The sequence below is a fragment of the Ascaphus truei genome, chromosome 5, assembly GCF_040206685.1.
Source record: "Ascaphus truei isolate aAscTru1 chromosome 5, aAscTru1.hap1, whole genome shotgun sequence".
NCBI lineage: Eukaryota > Metazoa > Chordata > Amphibia > Anura > Ascaphidae > Ascaphus > Ascaphus truei.
This window is the reverse complement of record NC_134487.1, coordinates 258,847,613-258,870,160: the sequence shown is the minus strand read 5'-3', so window position 1 is coordinate 258,870,160 and position 22,548 is coordinate 258,847,613. Positions and strand designations below refer to the sequence as shown.

At 41.8% G+C, this 22,548-nt stretch overlaps 1 protein-coding gene across 4 annotated transcripts in view; it reads left to right on the top strand.

Annotated features, from left to right (window-relative positions):
- The window catches only part of GABRG2 (gamma-aminobutyric acid type A receptor subunit gamma2), a 297,737-nt gene that overhangs the window by 143,054 nt on the left and 132,135 nt on the right, over window positions 1-22,548 (top strand). For all 4 annotated transcript variants that reach the window (XM_075601921.1, XM_075601920.1, XM_075601923.1 and 1 more), the window contains exons 5-6: window positions 16,720-16,802; window positions 19,436-19,573. In XM_075601921.1, coding sequence (XP_075458036.1) covers window positions 16,720-16,802; window positions 19,436-19,573 — 221 coding nt within the window. The remainder of the gene's footprint in view (window positions 1-16,719; window positions 16,803-19,435; window positions 19,574-22,548) is intronic.

Below are 22,548 nucleotides of genomic sequence, written 5' to 3'. Positions count from 1 at the left end.
TAATGTGCAAAATAACTATTATCCAGATAGGGATAAAAGATTATTTGCCCATTATTAAACACATTAACTAGCATAATAAAATAAATAAAGTTCTACTGACCTCATCAATAAGAAGCCCCCGTCGCCAGCACAATCCTTGTCCTCCGTTGCCAACAAAATACATAGCCAATACATAGCAATAACATTCAGATATCAATTAACCCCTTAATCACCTTATCGGATAATAACCGCAAAGATAATTAAGGGGTTAAGCCACCCTGGCCCGATACCCACCCTTCATATATATATATATATATATATATATATATACATACACACACACATGATGAACCAATATACAAATACATGTAGAAGGGTTATCAAAAACATGCTCTACTACAAATACCACTTATCCATACAGACACAGTACAATAAAATCATATTTCCTAAAAAAAATACAACCTCATCTTCCAATCAAAATCCTCAAATGCCAATCAAAAGCCTCAAATGCCAATCAAAACATTGCATTTACATTGTATACATGATGCATACAATCCATGCACCATGTACACCCTGCAAATGAATGTTAACAATAACATATTCCAAACAAAATACCAATACATCCAAACAAGTATACTATTTAAACCAATCAAGTCACCATAAATCAATTAGCATTCATTAATCAAATCACTAAACAATTTAAATTCCATCCATAACAATTAACTATTTCAATCGTTAAACAGAACAAGTTACCATCAGACAAAATATAAGTACCAAAAAGAATACAATATACAAAAGCAAGCCTCACCATGACCTAAAGTACACCATACAAGACCAAAAATTACATCTATCTAATTTTAAAATACATTACACACACATTTATGCATAGCAGCATAGCCCAAATCATTTTAAACAGAGCAAAAAAAGCTTTTAAAACAACATAATTTCTTACCCTGTATGTATATATCGATCTAGACATACATACATACATACATACATACAGTTTCAAGAAATTATGTACAAAAAAAAAAACACATGTAAAAAACAAACAAAAAAAAGAACAAGTTAAATAAAATACATTTCTTTTGTTCACTTACCATTACTTGACCCACTCACCGACTCCCGTTGAACAGCTTACTCTCGCACCAATCCATGCACAGGAACCCATAAAATAATAAACCATAAAATAATAAACATTAAAATAAAAAAACAAAACAATCCACGGGTCTTCTATTTGTAATCCATCTTCATCTGTATTCTTCTTTCTTGTATCTGCGGCTCTCCTCTGGGGTCTTCTTCTCTTCTTCGGCCACGCCTTGGTCTTCTTCTTCTGTAGGAGGCCCTTCCTCCTCGGCGTCTACCTTCAAAATGAGACGACATAGGCTTTTAAAGGCCTAAGATGTCACATTTTCGTCATATGGTTCCCACGGCCCTGATTGGGCCGTGAAAACCATGTGCATTGGCCGAGAAAAAAAAAATGATGACGTCATTTAAAGGCAATGAAAGCACAGCCAATCAGAATGGCTGTGCTTCAATTGCCTTAAAGAGGACGTCATGAAAAGAAAGATGGCTGGCCTCACATGGTACGGTAGCCAATCAGAGCGTGGGAACTACATCCCAACTCTGATTGGCTCTAGTAGACTATGTGACAGAGGCTTGGGGGAGAACGGATGTGACGTCACTGAAAGCCTGTCACATGGTACTAGAGCCAATCAGAGTTGGGATGTATTTCCCATGCTCTGATTGGCTACTGTACCATGTGAGGCCGGCCATCTGAGGCCGGCCATCTTTCTTTTCATGACGTCATCTTAAAGGCAATTGAAGCACAGCCATTCTGATTGGCTGTGCTTTTATTGCCTTTAAATGACGTCATCATTTTTTTATTTCTTGGCCAAAGCACATGGTTTTCACGGCCCAATCAGGGCCGTGGGAACCATATGACGAAAATGTGACGTCATAGGCCTATAAAAGCCTATGTCGTCTCATTTTGAAGGCAGACGCCGAGGAGGAAGGACCTCCGGAAGAAGAAAGAAGGCCAGGGCGTGGCCGAAGAAGAGAAGAAGACCCCGGAGGAGAGCCACAGATACAAGAAAGAAGAATACAGATGAAGATGGATTACAAATAGAAGACCCGTGGATTGTTTTTGTTTTTTATTTTAATGTTTATTATTTTATGGTTTCTTATTTAATGGGTTCTTGTGCGTGGATTGTTTCGAGAGTAAGCTGTTCAACGGGAGTCAGTGAGTGGGTCAAGTAATGGTAAGTGAACAAAAGAAATGTATTTTATTTAACTTGTTCTTTTTTTTGTTTGTTTTTTACATGTGTTTTTTTTTTTTTTTGTACATAATTTCTTGCCACTGTATGTATGTATGTATGTATATATGTCTAGATCGATATATACATACAGGGTAAGAAATTATGTTGTTTTAAAAGCTTGTTTTTCTGTGTTTAAAATGTTTTTGGCTATGCTGCTATGCATAAATGTGTGTGTAATGCATTTTAAAATTAGATAGATGTAATTTTTGGTCTTGTATGGTGTACTTTAGGTCATGGTGAGGCTTGCTTTTGTATATTGTATTCTTTTTGGTACTTATATTTTGTCTGATGGTAACTTGTTCTGTTTTTTTTTTTTTAAACTTAATTTTTATTAAAAAAAATTAGGGAGAGGGGAGGAATGAAGAAAATAAAAAATGGGGGGGAGGGAAGGGTACAGAAAATAGAGATGGGAGAAAGTTCACATTCATTTACAATTGTACCTAACAAGATTTCTTAAAATATTCTATCACACAGTTGGTAACTTGTTCTGTTTAACGATTGAAATAGTTAATTGTTTAATTGTTATGGATGGAATTTAAATTGTTTAGTTATTTAATTAATGAATGCTAATTGATTTATGTGACTTGATTGGTTTAAATAGTATACTTGTTTGGATGTATTGGTATTTTGTTTGGAATATGTTATTGTTAACATTCATTTGCAGAGTGTACATGGTGCATAGATTGTATGCATCATGTATACAATGTAAATGCAATGTTTTGATTGGCATTTGAGGATTTTGATTGGAAGATGAGGTTGTGTTTTTTAAGGAAATATGATTTTATTGTACTGTGTCTGTATGGATAAGTGGTATTTGTAGTAGAGCATGTTTTTGATAACCCTTCAACATTTATTTCATCATGTGTGTGTATATATATATATTGTAGATCTCTCTCTCTCTCTCTCTCTCTCTCTCTCTCTCTCTCTCTCTCTCTCTCTCTCTCTCTCTCTCTCTCTATATATATATATATATACATATATATATATTTATATATATTTGTACAGTGGCTTCATCATGTATATATATATATATATATATATATATATATATATATATATATATATATATATATATATAGTAAGAGAGAGAAAGGCCCTAAGAAAGCACTCTAGTATGTATTTAAGTACAAATCACATAATTTTTATTGGTAAATTATCACAGAACAACGATTAAAAACGAAGCACAGAAAATATTAAAATAGGGCATGGATCCCCTGTACGTTACAAGACTTGACAAATCCTTCAAAGACGTGTCCTCATAGGGACATAACCAGAAGTCAAAATTGACAATAATAATGCTCTAAGGTACCTGACAAGGTAAGTCTAATATAACAAGCAACAGACTTAATAACCGTGGCTATGGCTACGTGATCATAGGCAGAAAATCACAACATACTGTTATCTCCATCAGTCTAGGGTAAGTCTATAGTGACACATAAAAATTATGTGATTTGTACTTAAATACATACTAGAGTGCTTTCTTAGGGCCTTTCTCTCTCTTACCCTATTTATCTGCCCTTACAGCACCACCGACATATCACTGTATATTGGATTTATCCAGTGTCGGTATTTGGTTGTATTCATATATCCTGTGGATGCGGGGTCCCCCGATTTTCTCTCGTATATATATATATATATATATATAAATATATATATATATATATATATATATATATATATATATATATATATGTGTGTATATATATATAGATGCATGATGAAGCCACTGTACAAATGAATGAGTGAAGGGTGGGTATCGGGCCAGGGTGGCTTTACCCCTTAATTACCTTTGCGGTTATTATCCGATAAGGTGATTAAGGGGTTAATTGATATCTGAATGTTATTGCTATGTATTGGCTATGCATTTTGTTGGCAACGGAGGACAAGGATTGTGCTGGCGACGGGGGCTTCTTATTGATGAGTTCAGTAGAACTTTATTTATTTTATTATGCTAGTTAATGTGTTTAATAATGGGCAAATAATCTATTATCCCTATCTGGATATTAGTTATTTTGCACATTATTGTACTGTATATGTTGGGGGGGGGGATTGATGTATTTAATTTGTAGGTCATGTTTATTTTTTTTACATTCAGGATTTGTTCCTTTTGGTTCTGCGAGAGACCTTTGGAGACCCCCTGCGGTATCCTCGGGTATCTCACGGGTATCAGGCTGGTGGGTCCACGGGGGACACCTGCGGGGAAGAACAGGTAGCCCCACATCTGTGCGGGCACCGCGGACCCGTAGTCTGTGGGGAAGAATCGGTGGCCCCACATCTGTGGGGGCACCGTGGACCCGTAGTGTGCAAATAAGAACCGGTGGGCTCACATCTGTGGGAGCACTGCGGACCCGTAGTGCCCACCCATGGGTCCCCAGACCCCCGTGGGAACCACCCCAGGCCCCTCAGGCACCTGTGGATCTGACCCGGGGCCCCCAGACATCCGCGGGCCTACAGTGGGGACCCAGTTGTGACCCACGGTGAACCGCGGAGACCACCTGGTGGGCCATGGTGCCTGGTGGGACCCACCAACAGGCCTCCAGAACCTGTATGAAACAAGTTGCTGGTAACCTGTAGGTCTGTGAGGTGACCCGTCAGGCCCACCAGGGACTCACGTGGGCCTGGGGTATGAACCCTGTATGTAAAAGAATAAATCATGTATTTATGGGGGGCACAGGGGGTGTGTTATGTATTTAATAAATATAATGATGGTTATTGTGGTGCTGTGTATTGTTTTTATTGTGGGTACTGGGGGTGGGGGGAGGGGGTATTGGCCCCAAGGGTATGTGGTTAGGCCTCACGGGGTGGGGGGTTAGTGGGGGTGGGTATGTAGGCCTCGTGAGTGGTGGGTGAGGGTGGGTTAACACCTTAATGCCTGTAGCGGTTAATAACCGCTATGGTGATTAAGGGGTTAGGGGACATTGCATTGGATGTTTTATTCTTGTGTATGTTTTGCAGCATCGGAGGGGGCATGGGCAGGATGAAGATGAGGATGAAGACGGCCTTCATCGTGGGTGCCTGTAAAAGGTAAGTGTAAAATATATTGACTGTATTTATTGTAATTTATATGTATTTAAAATGGGCAAATGCATTATTATCCATATGTGGATAATAGTAATTTTGCCCATTACTGTACTGTATGTGTTAGGGGGCGGGGGGGATGTGTGTTGTATATTGCTATGTTTATTGGGGGCAACTGGCCCCAATAAACATGTTATTGTGCCTTAACCCTTTCATTGCCTTAGCGGTTAGCCGCTAAGGTAATGAAGCTGCTTTAATGTATTTTTATTAATTGTGTGCGGGGTCAGGGGGTCCTCTGAGCTGAACCGCATTGATTGATAGTGACACAAAGGTGGGTCTGTTTCTGTAGTCTATATAAGACACAGAACTGCCTAAAGTTAGCCTGTCTGGTTCTGGTTATGTTCTTGTGTCCTGAGTGAAGAGTCTGCAGCAGTTCAAGTCTGTCTGTCAGAGTGCAAGCCTGATACACACTGTGTCCAGGGACCTGGCACAGATGGTGATCTCCCTTAAGGGGAGAGGTGGAGAACAACTCAATTATGAGAGAGGGAACCTTCTGCATGGAGTACCTCGACGGAATGAGCGGCTAAGTGTCGGCCGCGATGAGGGGACGTCTGCCAGAGTAGATGACATTAAAGATGCCCTGGTTCAAAAGATCCCTCCTGTGTGAGTGTGGAGTTATTCCCCAGGAGGATGCACCAAGAAGGAGTTCCCCATCAGATACTTCCCCCTGCTGCCGTAGGGATCCGGATGGGTGGAGGAGCTGCATCGAATGTGAGTAGGACTCAGAACACTACCTCAGACTCCTGTCATGGTGATATTCCCCATACCAACCCAGCGGGAGACTCAGGAGTTCTGTTACCAGCAGGTGCACCACATATCACACATCCATGTAATGGGGGGATTTTCTTACATATGGGTCAGGATTAGAAGGGCCCAGGGAAAACACCGTTACATATACATTTGCCACGCTCAGCAGCACTCTTTTTGACATAAATATATATTCATGATGTGGTGGGTGTAGGAGTTTGAGCTAGCTGGGAATGTGTGTGTTAATATCACAATACCTTATTTTTTTCGGATTTATTATTTGCATCCCTGGAATTCTCTAATCTTTAAACCGTTATTCTACATGCATAGCTTGATAAAACAACTTATTACCAACAATACATACAACAGTCAATGGATTTTTACCACAAACTACAGTTCTCACACACAATAATTTCAGATTTAAAATACTTTACTACAGTAGCTCCAACTATCCTATACAGCAATGGTGTCCAATGTTTCCCACAGTCACATGAATGTGTCAAGAAAAGAAACTTTTTGACATTGCCCTTATTGGCGATGCATGCAGAGGTGAAGACAAGAGACTTGTTTAGGGGAACAAATTATTTTTAACATGCAAGTCAACCTTGTACTTCTAAAACTAATGCATATACTGCAGCCCCTAAAAGTACTGGAATCAACACCAAAATGAGTAAATACCAAAAATGTACTAATTTTGATTCCAGTTATCAATGTCCGATACCTTGCGGTATTGTAGTACTGCCAAAAAGTACTTACATTGTTATCACCTACTGCAGGTTGGCATTAGGCTTATCTTGCCTGTGTATATAATGGCCACTATATACAAAGCTAAGATAACCCTACAGTGCCCTGTGGACGTACAACGTATGTCATGAAAACCTGCACCCTGGAGGCCCTTATGACAAACAGTGGCGGCCGGGCTAAACCTAATGCGGCTGCCCCCGCATTTTAAAAATAGCGCGGGCGGGGCGCGCTTATCTTCGGCCGAAATCCGTCCGGCTTTCCCGTGCCTCGGGTGCTTTCAATAGTAAGCGCCATTAGCGCTTATCTATTGAAGTGGTCGCCGCGCGGGAAACTCCGTTTTTAAACGGAGAGCAGACACGCTACGCTCCCGGCCAGCTCCCGGCAAGCGTTAGATTAAAAGCTGCCGCAGCAGTACAGTATGTTGTATTTCCTGCACTTCTCACACCTTTGCTCCAGCTGGCAAGGCTGTAGATGAGCCTCTGCTGGTTGAAGTATCTCATCTGCACTTTAAGAAAGCACAGATGGGATGTAAGTTAATTGGGTTTAACCCCTAAAATAACCCCCTGCTGGTTTCCTACCTTTAATACTGGCTGATGTGGGGAGCATCATTGGATCTAGTGCCGACAGATAGATACATATATACACACGTGTGTGTGTGTTTGTGCATGTGCGCATATGTACATATACAGTTAGGTCTGAAAATAATTGGACACTGACACAATTTTCATAATTTTGGCTCTGTACGCCTCCACAATGGATTTCAAATGAAACAACCGAGATGCAATACAAGTGCAGAGTTTCAGCTTTAATTCAAAGGGTTGAACAAAAATATCGTATGAAACGTTTAGGAATTGCAACCATTTTCATACACAGTCCCCTTATTTCAGGGGCTCAATTGTAATTGGACAAATTAACACAATCATAAATAAAATGTTCATTTTTAATACTTTGTCGAGAATCATTTGCAGGCAATGACTGCTTGAAGTCTGGAACGCCTGGACATCACCAAATGCTGGGTTTCCTCCTTCGTGATGCTTTGCCAGGCCTTTACTGCAGCTGTCTTCAGTTGTTGTTTGTTCGTGGGTCTTTCTGCTTTAAGTTTTGTCTTCAGCAAGTTAAATGCATGCTCGATCGGGTTGAGATCAGGTGATTGACTCGGCCATTGCAGAATATTCCACTTTTTTGCCTTAAAAAACTCCTGTGTTGCTTTCGCAGTATGTTTTGGGTCATTGCGCATCTGTAAAGTGAAGCGCCGTCCAATCAACTTCGCTGAATTTGGCTGAATCTGAGCAGACAATATATCCCTATACACTTCAAAATTCATCCGGCTGCTTCTGTCTTCTGTCACATGATCAATAAACACTAGTGACACAGTGCCATTGTAAGCCATGCATGCCCATGCCATCACACTGCCTCAACCGTGTTTTACAGATGATGTGGTATGCTTCGGATCATCAGCCGTTCCAAGCCTTCACCATACTTTTTTCTTCCCATGATTCTGGTACAGGATGATCTTAGTTTCATCTGTCCAAAGAATGCTGTTCCAAAACTGGGCTGGCTTTTTTTAGATATTGTTTGGCAAAGTCTAATCTGGCCTTTCTATTCTTGAGGCTTATGAGTGGTTTGCACCTTCTGGTGAACCCTCTGTATTTGCTCTCCTGAAGTCATCTCTTTATGGTAGACTTGCATAATGATATGCCTACCTCCTGGAGAGTGTTCTTCACTTGGCTGGATGTTGTGAAGGGGTTTTCTTTACCATGGAAAGGATTTTAAGATCATCCACCACTGTTGTCTTCCGTGGACGTCCAGGCATTTTTGTGTTACAGAGCTCACCATTGCGTTCTTTTTTTCTCAGAATATACCAAACTATTGATTTGGCCACTCCTAATCTTCCCACTATCTCTCTGATGGATTTTCTTTTTTTTTGGAGCCTAAGGATGCCCTTTTTCACTTGCATTGAGAGCTCCTTTGACTGCATGTTGTGGGTTCACTGCAACAGCTTCCAAATGCGAATGCCACACTTGGAATCAACTCCAGACCTTTTACCTGCTTAATTGATGATGAAGTAACGAAGGAATAGCCCACACCTGTCCATGAAACAGCTTTTGAGTCAATTGTCCAATTACTTTTGGTCCCTTGAAAAAGAGGAGGCTACATATTAAAGAGATGTAATTCCTAAACCCTTCCTCCGATTTGGATGTGAATACCCTCAAATTAAAGCTGATTTACTGCACTTTAAGCACATATTATTTTTATTATTATTTAACTGTAACTTGAATTTATTTTGGTACACAGCCGAAATAACAAAACTTGTATCAGTGTCCAATTATTTCCGGACCTAACTGTATGTATATATATATATATATATATATATATATATATATATATATATATATATATATATATATACATACAATTAGGTCCGGAAATAATTGGACACTGATACAAGTTTTGTATATATATATATATATACACCATACACACACACACACAAACTGTAGAAGTAGAGGTACAAGTGCGTATTTCTTTTGCGTGCAATGCAGACCAACAGAATGGGAATCCTTCACCATTCAAATAACAAAAAGCAGACCGGTTTAGTTGGTTGCACTCAATAGTGAATCAGATGTAGTCACAGGGACATTTGAAACATTTTTCCTTTTATCATTACAGAGAAAGCACAACGTTTCGAGGTTTGCAGGTCCTATGTCAGATGCCGTGATTATGGGTACCTTTGATTGATATATCGGCAGAGTCCATGTCAATCTTTGATACTTTAAAATTTAACACAGTAATCTTGTCCTTGAGGTGTCTTGTGGAAATGAACTACAAAAGTCGTGTTGCATACTGTATACAGATGCAGTGCTGTTTAAGTTACATTTGGGCATGGGGAAATTGCTTATGAATGGAGTCTGACGCGGCTTGATCGCAGCTCCCCCAAACCCAAAAGTTGAGCTGATTCAATCTGCACGGATTCATCAAAATTTGCTGTGGATAAAACCCATGGAAGGATTTGTAGAATCCAATATGCGGATTCAGAAATCTGTTGGCGGATTCTTTACAATTTGCCAATGGATTGCTGAATCCGCAAATTGGATTCTACAAATCTGCCCACGGATTTCAGAATCTGTGGAGTGTATTGTTAAAAATAATTTAAAAATCCATAAAACGCGAATCGCCCTTTTTGACATCGATCCACTGAAATCTGCGGACCAAAGGAACCAGATCCAAATTCGCCAAAAACATTCGCCCATCTTTACCAACAGGTATATTTATAGTGCAACAAACACTGCATCAGTCTTGAATTTGGTAGTATCCTGTACCATTTAACATTACTCTAATATTTGTAAAAATAAAACAAGGTTTGGCGAGGGGCATAAAAATGCACCCCACCATGGTGCAGTAGCATATAAAAAAATGTATTCTATCTTTTATAAAAAGGGACAATCAACATACTTTATTCACCTTTATATGACAGTTTAAAGTGACCAATTCCAGTTGGGTTTGGATATATTACTGTTCATTACTTTAATTACATGAGAAAATAATGGTGCATCAGACTGTTAACAGTTAACTGAGCAAACACAAAAATAATGAAATGTTATATTTTCTAAAAGTAGATAGCATTTTTGAAGTGAAACTTCCTTAGTGGCACCTCATTCGTGATGGGGCAAAAAAGGATTGTGGAGACAGAAATGAAACGGATGTGACGTCAGTGCTGGCAGTTGAGGCCGGGCTGTGTTCTGGCTCAGCCCGACCCCAACACTGACATCACACCCGCTCCACAAATCAGATGCGGCGCCGCCGGCGCCGCTCCTAATGGCCACTGCACCCCCCACACAGCCGCTGACATGCGGCGGCGGCGGTGATAGCCGCCACCGCCGCTCATAACGTTCCCCGCCCGCTGCCTAGTGCCGCGCATGCGCGATGGCGCCAGTGACTCCTGGCTCCTGCTCGGGTAAAGTGGGAAGCGGGGGGGTTTGAGCGCGCCGCTTCCCACGCATACGGCGGGCCCGGTGCGGCCGCGTCTCAACCTTCCCCCACCCCTCTCCCCCCAATTACCCCCTCTATTCCTCCCCCCATACCCCCCCACCGGCATCATGGTGTTCTTCCCCGGGGGGGGGGGGGCGTCACACTCGCATGGGCCGTCACACTCACATGGGCCTCCTCGCCGTATGTGCCGTCCTCCCTGCCCTGATCCCCGGCACTGCGGGGCAACACAACCTGTGCCCATCCCTCCTCCTACCACACTGCTCTGCCGCCGTGCTCGCAGGTGCAGGGGGTGATCGGAGGTGCAGGGGGTGAGGGGAGGTGCAGGTGAGGAGGTGAAGGGGGGTGATGTGAGGAGGTGAAGGGGGGTGATGTGAGGAGGTGAAGGGGGGGTGATGTGAGGAGGTGAAGGGGGGGTGATGTGAGGAGGTGAAGGGGGGGTGATGTGAGGAGGTGAAGGGGGGGTGATGTGAGGAGGTGAAGGGGGGTGATGTGAGGAGGTGAAGGGGGGTGATGTGAGGAGGTGAAGGGGGGTGATGTGAGGAGGTGAAGGGGGGTGATGTGAGATGCAGGGGGGGTGATGTGAGGTGGAGGGGGGTGATGTGATGTGCAGGGAGGTGGTGTGATGTGCAGGGGGGTGATGTAAGGTGCAGGGAGGTGATGTGAGGTGCAGGGGGGTGATGTAAGGTGCAGGGAGGTGATGTGAGGTGCAGGGGGGTGAAGGGGGTGATGTGAGGTGCAGGAGGGTGATGTGAGGTGCAGGGAGATGATGTAAGGTGATGTGAGGTGCAGGGGGTTGATGCGAGGTGCAGGGGTTTGATGCGAGGTGCAGGGGTTTGATGCGAGGTGCAGGGGTTTGATGCGAGGTGCAGGAGGGTGATGCGAGGTGCAGGGGGGTGATGCGAGGTGCAGGGGGTGATGCGAGGTGCAGGGGCATATGCGAGGTGCAGGGGGGTGATGCGAGGTGCAGGGGCATATGCTAGGTGCAGGGGCATATGCAAGGTGCAGGGGCATATGCAAGGTGCAGGATGGGTGCGCATACATCACACACGCACACACACAGTCACACGCGCACACTACACAGTCACACGCGCGCGCACACACAGTCACACGCACACACACACAGTCACACGCACACACACACAGTCACACGCACACACACACAGTCACACGCACACACACACAGTCACACGCACACACAGTCACACGCACGAGGAATTCACGCTTAGTGCAAATAGCTAATACAGGGGATGTGTGCCGAGCACGCACATTCTAAGTCCAAATTTATTTGCATTTTGTCAAAAAAATTGTATTTTGATTTTTAATTAAAACATCACAAACACAATTTCTGTGACAAAAGTCAAAGAAGTTTCACTTACTATGCGCGTGCACAGCACACACAGCTTTTTTTTTTTTTTATGGTGTATAAAATAGCTCTTCCAGACAAACCTTCAATAGCTATATTACATACTGCATTGCAGAGTTTAAAAATGCTTTCTTATTTTTTGTATACTAATTAGATTGGTTAGGTCTAATGAGCAAACATGCACATTGGATAAACACCAATTTTAAATTCAACTTTTGGTATGCTGTTTAGTCTGCTAGGGTGAATCCCGATACTGACAAATAAATCATGCATTAAAAAATGTTATTTCAAAGATGTTAAAATTACAATGGCCCCTTAACAACTACCCCTGCTAGTGAAGAGGCAATGCCTGGAAATATATTCTTGTGAGGAAAGAAAAGATATGCATATCTATACTTAATGGGGCTGGGGGTTAATTTCAGAAAATATACACTTTAGTGGGGTATTTATTATGCTAATGGGGTGTTTTTTCTTGCTAAGTATCTGAAATGTGTAACTTTATAATAACAAAAATCAATAATATTGTTTTTAACAAAATCAGAAGAGTATGTAACCCTCACGGATAATTAAGTGCAATAGTATTGTATATTAGAATTGCGCCAAAATGCCTAGAGTGGCATTTGGGTGCTACAGTATCTATGTGCTAAATTGAAGTATATTAAAAAAAAAATAATAGAGATAAGGCTGTGACTACAACCTGATCCCTAACAAGAAGCACACTTGTTAGAGCACACCTGGGCTATTTAAAACTTAACGTTTAATATTCTTAAAATTAATATGTCTTTAAATATTATTGTGTGTATTGTGGTTTAAAAAGTATTCCAGGAAGTAAGGTGAGAATGCACCTTGCTTCGCAAAGTAAACCACAACTGAACTCCAATATAACTTGTCATATAGTAGCAATTATATATAAAATTAATATGGCAATGTGGGTCAGTGTGCCTCACTACCAAGTATATAATTGTTGTTTTTAGCCTATTGGTTGTTAATTCCCTTTTGTATCTAGGATCACTAAATGTTCATTATACAGCACTTAGATTACCCACACAACATCCATAAAATATGGAATACATGTGTAAAGGGGGGGGGGAGGTAATGGTCAGTAGCACAGTATACCAAATCACTCACCATCAATTAGATAACAAGTTGAAACTGCAATGTTGACCAAATGCTGCTATTTCACACATAACAGTATATACCATTGGAGTTTAGCAGGCTGACTAGATGTAAAAGCCATGACTGTTATAGCGCAGCTCCAACATCACTGCATATGTTTACTCCTAATGTATATGGTATATGTATAGATGATAAGTAAGTGTGATTGTAAATTGTCAGCAGTATACAGTATACTGTATGTACAGTATAATACAATGATCAACTTAATTGATGGTGAGTGGTATATGGGATTGATCCTGTGACAACTGACTCACCCCAGTACTGCAAAGTATTGTATCACTACACACACAGATGCTGTATGGTATGATAACCAAATGCTTGAGTGGAAAGTATATCTATTTGAGGAGAGGTCTGGGACCAGGCCTAGCACGCAAGAGAGAGTGGCATTATCCGGACCACCTCGGAGGGACGTCACGAAGGAAGTCGTGGTCGGCGGATCCTTTTCAAAGTATTTGCGGTTCGGGTACTGGAGTGACTGGCAGGTACTGTTACTAAAGTGCACCAACATACCGGTCCCATACAGGTGCTGATCAACCTATAGGGGTGGGTTCTTTGAGGACATTACTGGGATAAGTGACCAAAGGGACTTAACGTATATTCTGGACATGGTGTTGGGGAAATAAGGTGTGGGGTGAAGGCCCTGCGAGGCATGTGGTAGTTGTATATTTAGTCGCTATAGAGTATAGTTATATCTGTTATATCTGTTATATCTCTGTTACAGTAAAGCCCTTTCTATTTTTTACTAAGCGTATGTACTGTATTCATTGTGAATGTGTCCTGTGAGGGGCTCCTTCCATTCTGTTGGGATCCCTCTCAGGTGGAGCGCTGCACCATATTGTAAGAGTGATTCACCCCATGCTCTCCGTGACAGAGACTCAGGCTCCTGTGAGCCAACAGGTATAAGGGCAGCATGGGTAGTCGCTGTGTTTCAGAGGGAAACAGGGCTACATATTGTTGGTATAATTAGCGCAGTTCCCATATTCATGAGGCTAATCTAACTCCATAAATAAACTACCATATGCAACCTTGTATGCCTCCCAATTACGCAGACTTCCAATACATTAGTACAGTACTGCACGCAGCGGTGCGTTTTAACAACCGGCTACAACCTGGTAGATGCTACGAAGCAGACGCTACGATACACAGCATAGAACCCTCCTCCTGGATGATGTAACTACGTCACAAGCCAAACGTGTTTCCCTCCCAAACGGAGCTTTGTCAGGGCTGGATGAGTGACAGAAGAGGCATAGATTGCCTTAAGTAGTGTCTGTGGTTGCTATGACAATCCTACTCCAATCAGGACATATGTTGTCGTCAGAGCTAGTGGGCTCAACCATCGCTACTTGTATTTGCAATGCGCTTCTCCTGCTGAGACTGATACTTAAGATATTGCAACAATGTTCAAAATATAAAAATACATAAAATAATGTTATCTCGAGGGGATACAAAAGTATATTGGCTACAATTTGCTATGCTTGGTGAAGTGATGTTAGCAGATCCTAAACACGTTCTGGCAACCCTAAAGTCACTTAGCAGATAGAGTTGACTAACATATAAAGATATTTACTGTTGCTATTGGATAGGAGGGGCAAATTATATACCATTTTAAATTAGTATTAGTATAGTCCAAATTTGTATATTAAATATAGGAAGATTTTGGCTGCGATTATTTCGGAGATGAAATTTGTGTAATATTTAGACAAAAACCCAGCATTATAGAACCCAGACTTTACTAGCCTTTTACGTAGCCAAGGGGGATAGGTAGTGTAATGTTTGGAACACATTAACCCATTGGGGCCTGTGCTGTACATTGGTAGCCACAGGTATCTAAGGGGTTAATGTGTCTTCTGCCACGGGGTTTGTAATCATTTATATCCCATAACCCTGTGGCAGAAGTGTATGGTTCCCCTCCCCCACTGCATTGCTAGAAGTAATGAACTGCTATTTATTGTTTCGATTTAATTACGACATCGCAATTGCCATTTTAATATTGCACCTGGTCAATTTCTACCACAGTATTGGTGACTTTGGCAATAACACTGCGGTAAAAGCATTTTGACCAATTAAACACTCTGCTGGCCCCCTTTACACCCACAAAACACACACGCAAACCTTTCCCCTCACTCTCCTGTGCAGAGCTCTCTGCAGGCGCGGGGGGGGGGGGAGGAGTAAGTGCCTTGCTGCTACCTCTTGTCCAATCACCTCCCTTGTCTGAGAGCTAATTTCACTCTTTGTGAATGAGAACTGTAAGCTGATTGGCTGAAAAACTTGTCAGGGTGCTAAAAATTCCGGGCCATTACTGATTGGATAATGTCCGGAATTTTACAACTTTAGCCTGAATACCAAGTAAAAAATAAAAACATATTTTGCACGATAAAAAAGGTGAGGTACTTTAAATAGATACAGGAATTTGCTGTGAAGACCCCATGCAGCCCAGCCACTGTTTTAACAAGCAGCATCTAGAGATGTGTGAACTATTCCGGGTTTTGTTTGCAAATGTATTTTGTAGAATTCATTAAAAATGTAACAATTTCATGGAAATGTTGCAGTTTCTTATAAAGGGCAGTCAAATATTGCCCTCTTAAAATGGGTCAAAAATTGCAAAAACATTTTTTTTCAATATGTTGCCATTTTGCCAAATTTTTTGTTAGTTGTATTTTTTTTTAAATCTAACTCACATGACCAATGTGACATACAATTCGAGGTAATGTAAGAAAAAAAATATATTTTTCTGCAGAACAGTTCGCACATCTCTAGTAGCATACCTGTGAAACTAGAGCACCGCAGACCTGCTTCACTGAAAGGCCACGAGTGACCACCCTCATAAGGTCTTGCTCAAGGACACTCACGAATAGAACTTACCCTCCCTTGTGAACTGCTGTAGGTAGGGGACAGGGCCACCTTGTCATTCTGCACTAACCTTAGCGCAGGCTCTTTTTATTCCTGGATACAATTATACAATTTATGTAACACCTCCTGTAGGAAATTGATGTTTATATTGATTGCACAGTATGTACTTTAAACCATGGTATCTTGTGTTTTTGATATCTTGAAATATCAACACGTATATTAAGGGAACAAAGAGATATCTGTTTCACATACACAAGAGGAATAAATGCAATAAATATTTAAATGTGATGTTTATTGTACAATACTTTTCATAATAGCAATAATAGCAACTGTGTTGGTGGTGGAAATTATTTGCAATTCATACAGATTTCATAGCTGATGTTTTCTGTTAAATGCTATTTATCTGCAATCATATTGATGCTGCAGTGTACTTAATGTTTTTCACTAGCTGAGAATTTAAATATGCTTCTTTCATAGGCTGACTATAGATGCTGAGTGTCAATTGCAGTTGCACAACTTTCCTATGGATGAACATTCTTGCCCTCTTGAGTTTTCCAGCTGTAAGTATTTTATTATTGTAATATTTGGTCAATTAACAGTGGCATATATCAACTGTTTAAGTAATGATGCGTGAAACTACATGAGTAGGGATGTGTAAAATGTTTGCCGCAATTTGCGAACCATGCAAAATTGTCCGATGGTTTTGCATCGAAAATGTTGACAGGCATTTAAAGTCATTGTGCATTGAAATGTTGTTTAATTTCTTATACTTGCTCCTACAATTTTGCTTACTGCAGAGTCTATTAATAGTGCACACACACCATGTGCTTCTGCAGTTTGGGGTGGGAGTAAAGAGAGATATGCACACACAGTAGAAGGTTCAGATCACTCAGTGCAGTATTTCAAATACTAATGTCTAGTTCTGTTTGCAAAAAAGGGGTGTTGAAAGGTGGCATTGGTGGTAGTGTCATGGTGGCAACGGAAAAGACCATTAATGAGTGGGAGCATAGAGAAGTAAAAACTACTAAAAATAGCATCAGCAGTTGTACTTGACACCCAGCAGCCATCTAGTATGAGAAGAAATAAAACCAAGAGAGGTTATATCACCATCTTTCTCAGATCAAACTCATGCCACACAGTCCACCACAAGAATGAAACAGGTTTTCCAGAAACAATTACATGTTGCTGGCACCACTCAAAGGTCGAATCATCAACTTCTGTTAAACTGAGGTAATATCACACACAGTAGAAAAAATAGTGGGTGCTTCTACCGCAAATTTTATGACCAAAGTCATCAACATTGCAATAACATTTTACCAGGTGCAATATTTTAAGGGGAGTCGTGATGCGGTAATTAACTCCACCATTAATTACCGTACGAGTTCATTACTGTAATGCGATACAATGGGGGAGGGTAAGAATACATCTGTACCATAGGGTTTTATAATCTAAATTATTACAAACCCTATGCTAGAAAAATCATTACCCGCTTTGTTGCCTGTGTCTGGAGAATGAGTATCTCAGTGAGTAAAGACATTGACTCTGTAAATAATGCATACCGATGCTCATCTCTGATAGGAAGCGGATGCGCAGAACTGAGATAGGAGTATATGATCATCAACCAGATCCAGGGAACAGAATCCTGTTAGAGTAGTCATAGGCAGATGTACGTATGCAGGGGTCAAGGCAGGCGGCAAAGATGCAATGTCAGGATAACAGGCTTGGGTGAAGGCATGCGGCGGTGGCTGGGGTCACAGGCTGGGGTTGGTAACAGGGAATGCACAGGAAAAAGAACTGAAGGAGACCAGGAACAAGAACTAAAGGGAGCCAGGAACACATGGGATAGCATACCATGCTTCGTCAGGGGAAGAGAGAAACGGACTGCTATTTAAAGCCCTTTAACATGGGCAGCCAATTACCAAGTCTAGGAAGAGGTTTGCTAGGATGTAACAGCCACGTAAGGGCAAGTTCTGGCCGCACAGTTGATCCCATTAAGGTTTTGTGATGTGGATGTTAAGGGGTGTCAGTTGACACAGAGTTTGATCCAGCTTCACAGCTGGTCCCAATATGGTAGGGAGGGTGTATGTTAGGAGTATTCCAGAATAGGCTTTCTTAAAAAGATGAGTTTTCAGCGAGCTATTTAATGTCTGAAAGCTGGGGGAGAGTCTGATATTTACTAGGAAATACTATTGCATAAGAAACTGTACTTTTTAAGGTTACATGCCATAAAGGACAATATTTACTAAATGTATTACTTCAATGGACACCACATAAATTGGATGACACCAAACAGCCCATTTACTTGAATGGGCCATAAGGAGCTATATTTATGAAGCATTCTGAAAGGTGTTATATGGAGTAGAACTTAGAACTGCTTAGTAACATTGGACCTTAATCAAGTACCAATACCTTAAAGAACAGTTTAGTAAAGTAAGTCAATGGCAGTTCCTATTACACAACAGTATAATACACCAAATGCTGCTCTACTACAGTGTATCATTTGGAGAAATGTAATTAAGAGACAATTAATGTTTTTCACCGACTACAACTGATTGAAATTTTGAAAGCCAATTAGATGTAATTCTAATTTGTATTATGCAGTCTTGGGTCTTTTAGATATTTATTGTGTTGGGGACCAAAGAGATAGAACAACCAGTTACCAGATGTAAAGTAGACAGTAGATGATGAATTTAATTTTCTTTGGTGCAAATATGCTTGCCAACATGTTTGATGTCCACATATTTGCAGGAGTAATCAGCAAAACATTAAATACGTAAGCATAATACATATATTGATATATAATATGGTTAAAAATACAATACAATAAATCCTTCATTGCTATTTATTTACCCTTGACAGGTGGATTTTTTTTATGATAGAATAGCAGATTCAGTGCAATAAAATGGATTTACTGTTAAAGGGAATTATTGAAGCAAGAGGAAAGGAAGTTTAAAATAAAATCTTTGGTCCTAAAATTTGTTTTCAAAACCATAAATGTATGGATGGTGATGTTGTAGTAGTGATGGTGAACTAATGGATATAATAAAAGGTGGAATCTTGGTGTAAATCTTGGGGACAGGGTTAGGAAGAGTTAAAGAGTAGGGGGGAGGAAAGGATTGTCATTCCCGAAATTTTCTATATTATATAGAAGAACTTACAGTGATTCTGATACACTGTTTTCATTGTATTGAAGATGGCTACCCAAAGGAAGAGATTATTTACCACTGGAAGCGAAGTTCAGTTGAGGTCGGAGACACTAGGTCATGGAGACTTTATCAGTTCTCATTTGTTGGGCTAAGAAACACAACGGAGGAAGTGAAGACAACTTCAGGTATGAAAACATTGGAAGTGAATATTGTAAAAGGTGTGTACATGGTTAAAGATCCAATCCATTTGGTAAGCATTTTAAAAGTGTTCAAAAGGTTGAACAATTTTAAACTGATCACAGGAGTACAACAGCACTGAAAGAAAAATCATTGTATTTATTCTTCTGATGATGTATTTAAAAATATACAGTAGTAGGACAAATGGCACATTTAATTTATATCTTATCATGTATAACCTTCTCAGAGTATTTAAAACATGACATTAATTGAAAACATAGCATAGTATTTCATACTTGGGAGAGAAAAAATTCTGTGAAACATGGACGAGCTGGAAGTTTGACTTTACTGAAGTGGTATAGGATATGTTTGGACCAGTTAAAATAATTGGACCTAAAAGATTCCAGGGGTGCTGTGTGAGTTGGTGGAGAAGTTCAAATTCAGACCGTGTAACTACAAAGGGGAATAAGTTACATTAGATCTGTACTATGGTTGTATTATCAACTTCTGAATATGACTCTATTGGAGTTCATTTATTATTAATTCACACAGAAGCTCTGTTACTGAATTGAATTGTAAGTGTACAGTACGTAATGTAAACCTTTATATTATCAGAATTACTGTCAGATAATAAATCCTGTCTCAGTTGATTTTTTCAATAGACTTTCTTTTTCTCCTCAAATTTACCCTCTATAATTTATCTGTCCGGATACCTAATATGGAAGTTAATCCCCGACCTGCCCCACCAGTCCCAGTTACAATCCGACCAGTCCCAGTTACTCCCCGAACTGCCCCACCAGTCCCAGTTACAACCCCAGCAGTCCTAGTTACAGCCTGACTAGTCCCAGTAACTCCCCAACCCGCTCCACCAGTTCCAGTTACAGCCCAACCAGTCACAGTTACTCCCTGACCCCCGCCATCCACAGCCCCACCTGTACCATTTACAGTCCAAGCTCGCTCAGTTATTCCCTGACCTGCCCTAGATACATCCCAGCCAGCCCCAGTTCCCCAGAGTACACCTCAACCTTCCCCAAGTACTCGTCCAGATACACCCCAACCTCCCCCACTGTGGACATCCAGATAAACTAGGATCTGGTCACCCTTGAGTTCGATCCTGAAGATGGCTGCCGACAGGAAGTGACCTCTCACCCTCATGGAAGCTACCGAGGCCATCTTGCTTCCTGGCAATTCCTGCTCCTCACTTCCTTACAGGAAGTCAGCCTCTCTCTGGCCCTCATTGCCAGCAGCTGCTTCTGGCCTTTAAATAGCAGGCAGTTGCTCCCTGTCAGTGCTTGTGCAAAGTACTTTTTACCTTGTTCTGTCTGAGCTCTGCCTTGCCTTTATTTTGCCTGCTGCCTGTCTTGACCTTGGAACTGAACCGGACTACTCTTTGCCTGACGCCTGCCTTGACCCTGGAATTGGACTTGACTACCCCTGCATCCCAGGCCTCAGATCCCAGGCCAAGGTCGGTGTACTACTCCCTACCTCTGCCCTGCGGGTTCATATCCTGTCTTGCAGTAAGCAACGTTACATGTTGCACAAGCCACTCAATGGACCCTGCAGAGGTAGCGAACACCGTGACCCATCAGGCCCAGCTCCTTGGAGCCCATACCACTCGCCTGGCTAAGATTGATCAAAGACTGGACTCAATCTCCTCTATGCTACAAACCATCTGCAGTCACCGCAGCCCTCCCAGGGTAGCTCAATCTCCATCCTCGCCTTTTGATGGTCAAGTCGCGCCTGTAACTGTGGTCTTAAAGGAACCCCGTATCTCTACTCCCAGCCACTATGGAGGCCTTCCCTCAGCTTACAGAGGATTCCTGAACCACTGCCAGGTTCTGTTTGACACACAACCATCATCCTTCTCTACCCATCGCTCTCGGGTGGCGTACATCTTCTCCCTCCTCATGGATGAAGCGTTAGCCTGGGCATCCTCCCTTTATGAAAAAGGCTCCCCCCTGTTGGATGACTCCGGTGCCTTCATGCAGACCTTTTGGACGATCTTTGATTCTCCCAGTCATGCGTCTTCTGTCAAATCTGCACTCCTGCAGATTAAACATGGTTCCCGCACCATGGGACAATATGCGATTGAGTTTAGAGACTGATTGGAAAGAGAGGGCCCTGATGTCTGCTTTCCGTCAAGGCATTGAGGACAGACTAAAGGAAGAATTGACTTACTGGGACATTCCCACTGATCTAGAAGACCTTATCGCCCTTTGCATTTCCCTCAATCTTTAGATTAGGGAGATATGTCAGGAGCAGAGCCATTATCACAGGGTCCGTCTGTTCCTTTGGTCCCACCTCTTGAGTTTCCTCCTAATGATGCCTTCAAAGAATCGGCAGAGCCCATGCAGTTGTGTAAGGATTACCGAAGTACAGCCGCTCCGCGCATCCTCTCGAGCACCACCGCGCACGCACGGGGTGCCTATGGACCACATTCCTTACCAGACACGTGCAGCATGCACGCGCGCCAAAATTGCATCATCTGACGCCGCGGACTCTGGCTCCACCCCGGATCATGACGCACACTGACTGCGCACAGAGCTCGCATGTGACACGTACACCACGCCCCCGAGCTCCGTTTCAAGATTCATTAGCTGCACTAACAGCTGCACCTGCTCATAGATGCATTCTTTAGGTGCACTACACACGCTCGTTGAGTCCTGGATCTATCACAGCTAACGCAGAGGACGCGCCCCCACTCCACCCCCCATGGGGGCTGGCTGATCCAGCCTATATACTCACCAATGTTATAGGCACATTGGTTGAGCATAGATTCCTGTTACTCTGTGTTTACCCTTGCTGTTCCTGCCTTGCTTTGACTACTCCAACCTCTGGCTCCTGATCTTGGCTACCTCTGACTCCTCGCTTCTCTCTAATCCTGAACTCGGCATTGCACCTTGACCACTCTCCACTCTCCAACCCTGACTTTGGCAAAAGTACCTTCTACGCTCCGGATATCTCCTACGTTGAACTCGGCAAG